This window comes from Melozone crissalis, unplaced genomic scaffold (genome assembly GCF_028551555.1).
Source record: "Melozone crissalis strain CALT ecotype California unplaced genomic scaffold, PUWL_Pcris_2 ptg000019l_1, whole genome shotgun sequence".
NCBI lineage: Eukaryota > Metazoa > Chordata > Aves > Passeriformes > Passerellidae > Melozone > Melozone crissalis.
The window spans coordinates 16,517,665-16,530,052 of record NW_026535797.1 but is presented as its reverse complement, the minus strand read 5'-3'; the positions used below and the strand labels follow the sequence as shown (position 1 = coordinate 16,530,052).

Genomic DNA, 12,388 nt, shown 5'->3' with positions numbered 1-12,388 from the left:
ATTTGAACAAACAAATACAGGTGAACAGCTCCAGATAAAATGTACTCTAAAGCTAGGAGTAACATAATAAAAGGCATTTGAAGCAATAGCTTTTCCAGATTGAGAGTTCTTTTTCTCCCCACAAAGAAAAATGCTCTTATGGATGGGGGCAAAAAGAGGAGACATAATGCAACAGAAGCAGATTTATCCCTTTCCTAGAAGATCTCAACACTTACAAAGAAACATGAAAGTGTGCATGAAATCTATCCCACAAAGTTCATGGGAAATGTAGACCAAAATATGTAATTACTGTAGAGTTGTGCAAAGCCCTTAAGATTAAGCTCAAGAAAAAAGTTAAAGGTACTTTTAGCAGCAAATTGTATCCTAGCTCTTCTACTATTGCTTTGAAATATTTTCAATTCGCTTTTGATAAATCTTCCTGGCATATTACTTATTTCTGAATTACTAAAATAGATAGCAATGCTTTTATATACATAACTAGTATTTCAAAAGCAAATACCTAAACATTTCAAAACTATGTCAATATGAATCCTCTTAAATAAAAGCTAAACCAATTATCCCCTAAGATAAATCCTCATATCAGCTTAATTTTTAGAAAAATGCTTACGCCATTCCACCTCAAATCAAAGCTAAAAACATTACAAAACAGCCAAAGGGAAGAGTCTGAGCTGAAATTAACTAAAATAAATTTCACTCCCTTTCCTGTACTATTTCTAGTTATCTCAGAGTTGTTATCACTGACTGAATAGGCACACCAAAACCACCACTGTTTTGCAATTAATACAGATACACTTGATATCAGGGTGCTTTTTTCTGTGCTCTGTAAATCACTGAGGTGAGAATAACGGTGTTGACAACCAAGACAACCTTCCTATTGCAATGGGGTACTGCCGCTTGGAATGGTGAAAGCCTGTCATAGCCTTTAGCTAACAGCCAGATTAGAGCAATGGGAGAGTTAGCACAGAAAGGACATTCCTTTCACAGAGTAAAATATTATGAACCTTCATTCAAGTTACAAATGCCACTTGAAAAAAATATGCAAATGGAGGGGTTTCTTTATGACCAGTTAGGAGCAAAACACTGCTATTACATGCCGCTATGTGTACATGCCATTCAGAAAGGAAAAAAAACCATAAACTCCCTTAAGCAATCATGAAACAAAAACTGCTTGCAAGTTATAAACTTGCATACTGAAGATCCAGGAAGAAAAGCTCACTAAAGAAAAAGCAGCAGTGCATTTACATTCAAAAACATTTTATGAACGTGTAATGTTTGAGTAATTGATATACTTTAGGAAAAAAAAACCTTACCTTGTTCTAGTACTTCTTAAAGTACTGAAATTCATATTTTGTCCAGCAATTTTGCAACAGACACTTGTTTTTTTGTAGAATGCAAAACAAAGGAATGTCCCACAACATAATTTAATGTTGAAATAGTTGCAATGTGAACCAAATAAATGCAAAGCAATTTTCCTAAATTATTTGAAATATTGCATTCTATTTCAAACAAGCTGAAATACAAAATACACCGTTAAGACATTATTTCATATTGCTTAAATTAAATCCTTACTTCATTTTCCACCTAGAAACAGTTTTGTGTCCTTACAGCACTACTATTAAATGCAGCCATTATAGCTCTAAAATAAGATTAGAAAACCGGCACCCAAGTTACTTCTCTGGAAACAAAACTATCACTTTGATTTAACTCCCTGTGTGTAATCAGAACTGTGTACTACGGGTCACAGAAGGGCAAATCTTACCAGCACATGTGCCTTCCATTGAATCCTAGATTCCTCCTAAAATGCCAGAAGAGCAGGTACTTCAGTGCCCCAAAAAGTCTCCACGCTGCACTTGTCCGAACTAACAGTGAGGCAACAGCTGCTCAGTTTAAAGCTACAAACTGTGGCAAAATGCATAACTGACATGCCTTGTGTAAGCCATGAAGAAGACATGCATTTGGCTGGCTCACTGAAAGGTCAGGTTTCCCACCTCCCCAGATAAAAGCTGAAACACTAGGATTCAAATGGAAGGAAGTTTAGAAATTAAGGATGAGCATACATCCTGCTAAGACTAAAAGCATTTGATTTTGACAGCAGAGTTATAAACAAGAGTCATTTTAATTCTGCTGGATTTTTGTCTTTAAATATATTAAGAAATAAGTTATCCTACACTCAGGCTTTCGTACAAGTTATATTTATACCAATGTTGTTTAAACAGGCCAAAAGTAATAAATGGAATTACTTTTGTTTTAGGAAACTTCATCTGAAGCATTACAAAAACCACAATGTGTGCTTCTTTATTAGCAAATGCCCTACCTTTACAGCTATTATGCTCTCTGCACTAACAGCTCTAGTAAAAGGCAATAGCATTAACTTTAATGGGACAAAGGGCTATGACTTAGGCAACCATCCAAAAAAATTTTATTTGAGAGGCAAAGTAGAGAAAAACCTCCCTGAGGCTTCCAGAAATGTGATTAACCTTGAAGAAATTACAAATAGGGGGAATTAAAAAGAGAACATAGCCCTCAGATTGCATCTATGTCCAGAAAGTCAGCAGAAACCAAACTCCTGCCTTCATCCCATAGTCAGTATCTGTCTCTGGCACTTTTATCACTTCTTTTCTTCATTCTAACCCAACCCTTGCCTACACACTGTTTACATCACTTTTACAAGCAGCAGGACTACATCACTGAAAAGTTAGTTATGAAATTTGCTGGAGTACACAAGACTGAAAACCAATATGCTGCCACAAGAAAGCTTTCTCCATTTCCCCAGGAAGTCTGAGAGAGGTCTGAGCAGAGCTGGAACGCGAGCAGTACACTCAGAGACACTTTGTTTATACGGTGAATATATGTCTTGTCTGAAAAATCTCTGCTGAAGGAAGGACCATGGGACCTGGCCAACACACCATTATTTTTTCATTGACAACACAAGCATATTCTTTCTTAATTGGAAGAATGAGAATTTAGTGTTGTTTCCAACTTCCAGATGGAAACTAGGACACTTAGATTTTCAAAAAAAATCATGTTATATATGAAAACATAAGGATGTACATGGAGATGCAATAGAAAACTTTAAAATTAATTTTATTTATAAATATAAATTTTATTAATGCCATCTCACTACAAATATATAAAATGAGCCATCAAATTAAGCATTTCTCATCATTATAGGCTCAATTACTAAAGTATTTTTCACTAGTTATAAAAGCAAATATCTGAAAGCCCAAAGGAAAAAAAATTGAATGTCTTTGATCTGCTAAGTAAACTGCACATTATTTTTTGAAATTTAGCAAAAAAATTCTGTCTGGAGAAATAAAACACCATTATCCTACAAAACTGAATTTTCTCTTCTAGTTTACTAAAACCAAAGCTTCAAGAGATGACTTTTGAGTCATCTTGTTTCTTGAGTCCTTGGGGTTTCCTGCTCATGACTGACATGCTATAACATAAACATACTGAAAAAGTTCCATTCTACACTTTAAAGGTTCCCATGGACACTACTTTTACAAGGTCCATTCAAACAAACGTTCAGACCTTTGAAATAATAAACAATAATAGGCAGTTCAGGGATTAACTATCTGCACTCAGAATCCCTTTTCATTTTTTTCTGAAGAGTAGTTGTCATAAAAAAATAATAAATTTGATTTTAAAACTAACATCACTTTGCACAAACTTCTGCTCTCTCAGCCTTCATCCACAGACATCAGCATGTCCTTTACTACCTTCCTCACAACAAACCTCTAACAACAGACTCATTCTATGTATTTAAACCCTTTTTTTTTTCTTTTAGTGGAAATAACAGCTATAGACTCCCAAGAAAAATATTGCTATAAGCTGAGACTCAGATAGAGAGGTTAAGGGATCAGACAGGTTAAAGGATCAGTTTGTGAGTGTACCCAAACTCTCACACAGTATTTTTGAAAATCTACATAAAAGCAGCTGAAATTCAGTTGTTTCTTAATTGCTTAGCCCTGTACACAGATCAGGATATCCAGATCCATACAGACATGCACCAGGAGTATGATACCTATTACATCCAAATGTGCAATTTTACAGATGAAAATATTTTTAATTCTTTTAATAAGATTACTAACACTGGTTAATTACAACCTTCTGCCTGGTTCAATTATGGGTCTATCTTGCAGTACTATGCCTTACTGACCCTGGAGAGAAGACTGTCAGGATAAGACAAGCTATGCCGACAGAACTTAAATCTTTGTGCCTATAATGTATTAAACAGGTTGGATTGAAGGAAGTTTTTGGTTAAATTAATTTTGTCAAGGATCCTCATTAAGGCCTTCTCCCACTAACCTTTGTGTGTCCCTTTGATTGCAGCCCAATCTGGCTGCAATTAGGGCTGGCCAAAGGGTGAGACAGGTCCAGGAGACTGACCCCAGTGATCTTTCCCTTCTGCCAGTTTGCAGGGACAATGACTGTAGCCAGCTCCAGACGGTCCCACATGTCCCTACACTCACAGCTGTCCTCCAAAATCTTTCTCCTCCTTCCTGATGTCTCAGCCTCGATTTGTGCTTCCTGCCTTCTTTCTGTTCCTAACCAGATGACCTGCACTTGTTCCTGCTATTCCTAACCTGCATCCTGGAGGCAACACAGCAGGCATGAAATCCTTGTTTCCTGACTCACACCCTTGCCTCAGGCCACATTATCTACATACAGACTGACCTGTCTCCAGTATCTGATTTCCTCTCCTATAGTGCATTGACACATCTCACCACAGACTGTCACCCTAAGACACATTTTGTCTTTTCAGGTCTCAATTTCAACTTGTTTGGCTTTATCTCTCATTCTATATGGTCTTAACCTTTGGGTACAACATACACAAACACACACACAACCCACCAGCTAAATTATGCTGGCCTTTCTAAATCTATGTACATCAAGCTTGTTATCATCCATGACTCTGACATATAGCTATCAGACAACTGCCCTAACTAGAGGGATCCTGGAATTTCCCCAATATTGCAACAATACACCTTGTGCAAAGGATACAAGAAACAGCAGTGGGAAAAGCCACAGAGACTTGGGCACCTGTTTGCTGTGCAGTCTTGCAGATGGCAAAGTCTGATTACAAAAAAAGGGAAATCACTAAATTCTGAAGGAGAAACAAAGCAGGTTTTCTTAAGATCACTGCAGTCTGTCTCTACATTCATGACAAATTACTTTCCTTATGTTCTTGGTCAAAACTGCTATTGTGTGTCTAACAAGTCTTGTTGAGCTTTCTCTAGAAGATGTAGTCCAATTTATATCACAGAGAATGGCATCAGACTTACCCATTTTAGAAGACTCTAAAGTGAAAACAGTACTGATAAGAAATGTGTTTGCAGTCTGCTCCATCTTCAGACACCTCTTTCTAACTGTCCTCCCTTTTTTCTTAGATTACAAACAGAACTAAATTGGGGGGGGGGGGGAAGTGTACATGTTTCTTTCAAATGATAATTCTATCAAATGTAAAGTACAAACCTTTTCACATACTTTAGTTCCTTCTTTAAGAAAGACACAACTTTTTCACTTTCTGCATAAAAATGTCAACACCATATGAACTATGACAATGACTGGCCCTTCAAATATGATTCCAGTGGAAGTTCTGGCCCATTCACAACTATGAGCAAATTTCTATGACAATCAATTTGTAAGACACAGAGCAGGCTCAGAAGCAGGGTTTCCTTTCTACAGGAAAAAAGACCTGGATTCAATCCAAATCCCATTGAAAGACACTCCTAAAATTTTTACTAACCAAAAACTCTGAGTTACATACAGAGGTACTAAAACAGCCAGCCTAAATGTCTTCAGTGTTCATATGTGAAAATTATGTTCTCTGTAGGAACAAAGATGCTGACAAGGATGTGAATGTCATTGAGCAGCTGTGGGAACTCCAGGCATCCGTGGTTCCCGGGAGCAGTCTCAGACTATCCCTGTGCTAGCGGGAACGGAGTGGCAGCCCCTCAGTCGGGAGCCTGAGAGCCGTGAGAGCCATCTGAGAGCAGGGCTTGCAGGAGCTCTGCTCCAGGCCCCAGACATGACTCTCCTACACAGCAGGCCCTACTTAAATTTCTGAAAACTCTTCAGTCCCAGATCCACGTGACTGGGAATTCTGGCTTAGAAGGTCTGGTATGTTTGGAAGCCTTCTGTGGAACTAACAACAGTGGCTGATCTGCCCACAAAACCATCCCAGCCCTGGGGACTCGGAGCATTTAAGGTCCTTAGCTACCAAGCAAAACCTTAGAAAGTATTCCCTGGAGTTGGACTGCTTGTGACTGCAAGGTTCATTGCTCAGGTCACTCAGTAACCCCTGAAGAACTGAGCACAAAGAATTGACAAAGTGCTTGGTGCTAGGGAGACACAAACCCAGGAGGCTATCCCAGTATTAGGGACTTCCGGCTCGCAGGATCCCTATTTCCTGGGCAGATATTACATAAAAGCCCTAACTTTTGATTTTAAGAGAGAGAATTGATTTTTTGACAAGTCCTCTTTTTGAACCATGAATGCACTCCCCATTAAAGTAATGGGCTCCTCTTCAAACACACTGTGCAAGAGAGTGCAGAACTTTGTCTCCAAAAATTGCAAACATTTTTAAAGTAGTGGAATTCTGTCTAGTCCAGAAAAGGTTTCCAAACACAAATTCAATGCTCTTGAGATCTTTTCAAGACTTCATGATATAGATTGGTTCTATTAAGCAAATTTACTTCTGCTTTGGAAGCTTTTTAAGAACTGTCTTGAAAATCATGTGAAGTGCAGTAATATTTACTCTTTTGTTGACAACCAGTTTGGAGTTACAGTGCCTGTCTTCCCAAGAAGTCATTGTATGTGACAGAGCCCTGCTCTCATGGAAAGGGCTAAAACACCTGCCTGCTGACTGCAGGTCTTGAATTACTTCTTTATTTTGCTTTGCTTGCACACACAGCTTTTACTTTATCTATCAAACTCTCTTCAACTGAATTTTTCAATGAATTTTTGCACTGTTACCCTTCTGATTCTCTTCCCATCTCATTCTAGGGGAGTGAGGGGCAGCAAGGTGCTATCTACCAGGGTTAAATAACAGAAGCTATTAAACCACAACACGATCAATATCTTCCCTTTTCAATGCCTGCAAACAACTACTGAGCGAAGTGTTCCCATGACATTCTGTATCCTGAGATAAATCCTCCATTGCATTTGATGACAGAGTTATTGATGTGAATTAAAATTTCTCAGGTTTAGATGAGGTTAGTTTATTGAGGTTAAATTCAGCAATACAGAGGATGCTGGACAGATGAAAATAACCTTCTTATCAATCTGTATAGACAGGACAATTTCTCAAAAGGTACACACCCATGAATGATGACCAGAGCTCTGAATTCAGAATACAGCTGGGTTCCCCGCTAATGTAAATGACTTAGTCACATCACCAGGTAATAGTCCATATAAATGTTTTAGAGAGGACTCTTAAAATTTCTCTGATATCACAATATAAATAAACAGGAAGCTTCCACATCCAGAAAATTTCAATATCCTAGAGCTGCAGCACACCTCTTCCTCACCAGAGATCAGCTCAGTAAATCATGCCTAGACCACTACAGTAAATCCAGTCTCTACTCTCTACACAGGCTATCAGTGGAATTGCAAACCGAGTTCAAAATCTTGAACTATTTTTTTAATGACTTACATCTTTTGGCTCAGAATCCAACAACATACATCACGTAATACTGTCACCATAGATACCCTCAAACTAGTGCAAAGTGTGCTGGTACATGGAGTACACAAAGCACACAAGAGCACTCACTAGCTGAGGCTCCATAAAAAGATGCAGCCATATCAGCAGCTTGGTGGGCCTGAGCTAACTATTGCTGCTGCTTCAGTTTCAGAACTCAGCTCTGAAGCACATGGCTCAGCTCTTCTAATCTTGATTTTCAAGCTATTGCAGGACTGTTCCTGTCTATTTTTCTAAAGCACGCATCTCCCCAGAACAAATAAAACCAAACAAAATAAAATGGAAAACTCTATCAAAATTGAGTGCTATACTGTACATATCTGTCTCTCACAGACGATGGTACACGAAGCTTAGTAATGTTACTAAAGGCACTACTGAAATTCATTCACATGCTACAAGTTTGCCATCTGTACCTGTCATTCATAGAATATTTCAGTGCTTCTCTCTACTCTTTGATTCACCTAGAATTAAAACAAGAAAGGGCCACTTCTTGGGATAAAAATAAGACAGCCATATATGACCATAAACTATACCATTATTTGTCTGTTAGAAATGAAGTCAGTATCTGCGTTAGTTAAGGAACCGCACTGGTTTTGCACTTATTTTGTCATATTTCTGTGAAATTTTGGGCAAGCCATAATACCCACATGCATCACTCCTACCATGGTATGACAGAGATAGTACATCCTTTTGTTATGGTTTATCAGATGATGACAGATCTCCAAATTCTTGAGTAACTTATGAAATATTCCAGGCATGAATTAAAAATTAATCAATAATATAAGTACTACTCTGCCCAAAACCATATTTCAAAGCACAGAATTTGTACCAAGAAGGCTTTGTTTAGCTTCCAAAACAGACTAAACTAAATCACATTGAGGATTTTATTACATACGAAGATGATCAGCATGGAAGTTTAGTATGCAACATCCATTTTCCAACAGGCACTTTCCACACACAGAGCACCCATGTTATTTGAAATGATCCAATACAAAGATGATGGACCCAAGAGAAGACCAAATATAAACCAGTAACGAAGCGTACATGCTTCACAATACAGTGCTATGCTGACAGCTACTTGTACAATGACAACAATAATAACCAAGTAGAGCATAGACTCCTTTCTCTAGTTCTGAACCAAGTCAGCCTATGAGCAGGAGCACTTGGTAAATGAGAAATACTATACATGGAAACACCCTAAAAACAATGGCTTAGGCATTAAATTTGGATGCAGGCAGAAAAGATTCTAACAAGAAAAAAACCTGAAACGTTTTGTAATACAAGTCTTTTCAGTTTAGTTGCATTTTTACTTTATTAAACTAAGATAGCGATTCATATAATGACTGCAAAGGAAAATATTTGAAAACATAAAAGCTTTTTTTATCTGTATTCATAATTTTGCAACTCATTCTATACTTTAAGTGGACAGAGATAAAAGAAAATCTTCATTACCTTTAAGCATTGTTCTTCCAGTTGATCCTCCAAAGATATTTAACAGACCACTTCTTGCTCCTAATGATGTAGTTGCTTCTAGTAAAGCACCAGTTACATAGTTAGAGAGTGCAGTCCTCTGAGAAGTGGCACGATATTGACAGTAAGCACCTGTTACACATGGTTTTACACAAAAACCATCTCCTTTGTATATACAGTCTGTAACAGACGTTGGGAGCTTCCTCAGAAGATGAGGAATAAATTCAAAAATATCTTCTGCTCCTTCATCCTCTTCTCTCACTGTACTGAAGATCTGTGAAGAATGCAAAAGCATGGACTGTTAGTTCACTTGCTTAGAATAACATACTGAATATAAAACAATTCCAAATGACCACGACTTCTTGTGAAGTTCAATGACCTGCAATATCTACTTATCCAAAACTGGTTTGTTAGAATTTTAGGTCAGGCTCCCAAACAGGATATTTAAGTAAGAAGTCATTCTGGCTTTCAATCTATGTTTAAAAGCATTCTAAAGAAAACCATTAGACTAAAAAAAAACCCACATCAATATACCTCATCAACATTTAAAATACTGAATATGAATAAAATTGTTTATAATACTATTAGATCTGTTGTACTTCCAGAAAACCTTAGAGATATCAGTAGCAGAAAAAAACAGATCAACTTAGGGTTGGCACTTTTTCTTGCTGAGTAGGCGGGGTTTTGCAAACAGAGATGGTTTTAATCACTCTGAACCCTCCTTCAAAATGTTCACATTTATTGCATTACTTCCAGCCTACGCACAGGTCCTCTATCTTATATTGGTTTAGTACTCTTTCTCCAATATTTGTGATAACACACTAATGAACTTCAGTCTGTGGCTTAGCAACTAAGTAATGTTTGCTTATTTAAAAGAGTCTAATGATCAAAGCAAGAATCTGGAAGAAATCTCTTCATTTAGTATACAAGGGGAGACTTGATTCTTTGCATTCTTCCATGCTGACTTACTGATTAACATTAATAATTTGTTTCAATGATCTGTGCTTCTTAATTACAAAGTGTAAACTAAAAATTAACACAGGGAAAGGTCAGCATAACTGTCACCAGGACAGGTGCTGAGAAATTTTCATGAGATTGATCCCACCAGTCAAAGATGTGCAGAAGAAACATGTTGATGGCTTCATGACAGTTTTTTTCAATTAGCGCCTTGTGTCTTGCTGCCATCCTTTCCCACATATAAACAAAATACAGCTATCCATCAACATGGCAGAAACTGCAGCCAGCCCTACAAAGCAAGCACACGTGTGCTCAGTCAAATGATAAGAACCTGTTTGCACAGCCTGTGCACGCCACATGTCAGAGGCACCGACACCCTGCCCACGGGACACACACGTGCCCAGCCACGGATCCAGGGAGGGAAGTGGCTCCCAGCACAGGGATCTCACACCCATCACTTCTGCCCCAAGCCTGGCATTCACCCTGCCAGGTCAGTGGGGAGGGATCCAACTGCCTGCTCCATGAGGGATCTGACCCTCCACTAACAGAAGAAGTGAACAATGATGTGGTTCCTTCATCTGTGTAAACAAATTGCAGAAAATCAATTACAATTTAATCTATTAAGTAGATATTTGTTATTTTAGCTTTAATTTTTGTAATAACCACCTTTGGGGAAAAACAGTAAAATTTTATATTAAAAATATAATAATTCATTAACTAGTAATGTAACTCAATGATCTGAAAAAGAACACTGACATATTTATTAAGATAAAAAAAGAAACTTTCCCATGTTGACTATGGTTATATATAACTCAATCCCTTTAAAAGATACCTTCTGTGATGCACTGCACTACTCACATACTACACTACAGCATGAAATGTTGTGGCACCTTTCTTTTTTCCCCTCTCCCTGCAGATTTTCCAAAATTTGTTTGGTTCTGAGGTTTCTAGAAATATTACACCTGCATCTTTATCTTCTTTTCTTTGCTATCTGGCGGTTTCACAGACTTTTAGACTGTCAGTATAGACACATCATCACCTTAATTCAGAAACAAAATGTGTTCTTAAAGTGTGCCTTACCTGGATGGGATGTGTATAGATCTTTTATTTAGCTAACTGTCTGCAAGTACCTTTTCAAAAGGTGTACTGTGAAATAGTAAACCTTTGGACTATGAGTGTGTTACACATAGTAGACATAATTAGTCTTTTTAGTTTGTTTTAAAAAAATATTTAGTTAATGAATATAATTTAACTTCTCAAAACTGCAGTTACCATCCAAAATATTTTTAAAATTGGGTTCTGCAACTTATAAAGGCATGTTCTGTTGCCTACACAACTAAAATTTCTTTCAGCTGCCAAAGCAAAGAAACCATTTGTTGACAGAAATAGGCGACAGTGTTTTGCCAGAGAGATTATACATAGAATAATGGTGTTAATCTCTTCTGTGTAAAGCAGACTTTGGGGCACTAGCTGTCTCCAAAGACTTTGCACATCACATAACATTTTCAACTTCTGTTTGTTTTGATGTGTTAAAGTTCTGAGCGTGTTACTTCTGCTGCACACAGATGAGGTTACGAAAAAATACAGACTTACAAGGTGTACACTTGTCAGCCCCTGTAAAGAACTGAAACAATCAGAATAGCAACAAATCCCTCAGGTAACTGATAGGGAAAACCACCTTTCAGAGAGATTGCACGAGACAATTGGGAAACTTAATCTTGCCTGGGAGACAAAGAAGTTTATTCCAAGCCAGAGCTTACAATTCATCCTGGCAGAATCCAGATCCTATTAATCCATGCCACTAACAAAGAATGATTAATGTAATTAAAAATGAATGTAAACCAAAAAGAGTAAGATGCAGCGCTGAACTGAAAGCTACACATCAAGAAAACCAAGCCTCACTTTTGCCTTACATATTAAATTAAAGATTTCAAAACCATCTGCAGTCTGATGTTGCCATGTCTCACTTACTGCATACAAAACAGTAACTCAAAAGAAACTCAGGACAGTATCTGACTCTCAAAGTGTTGCAATACTAAACACTCTGTAATGAACACACAACACTTTTAAAATAAGAAACAAGATGAAACCCGGAAACTCCATATACTAATACACCAGTATTCCAATAAAAGTATACTATGGCTTCAATAGCTTTTTACTTTCTTTTCTTTTTTAAGGAGATTTTAATGGTAAGTAAAAAGAAAATAAAAATTACTTGCAACATACAATATTTCTGATTTCTACTAGAGAAAACTG

At 37.4% G+C, this 12,388-nt stretch overlaps 1 protein-coding gene across 2 annotated transcripts in view; it reads right to left on the bottom strand.

Moving 5' to 3' along the window:
- Positions 1–12,388, bottom strand: part of PLCE1 (phospholipase C epsilon 1) — a 136,323-nt gene that overhangs the window by 64,749 nt on the left and 59,186 nt on the right. For both annotated transcript variants that reach the window (XM_054277061.1, XM_054277062.1), the window contains exon 3: positions 9,158–9,449. In XM_054277061.1, the coding sequence (XP_054133036.1) occupies positions 9,158–9,449 (292 nt within the window). The remainder of the gene's footprint in view (positions 1–9,157; positions 9,450–12,388) is intronic.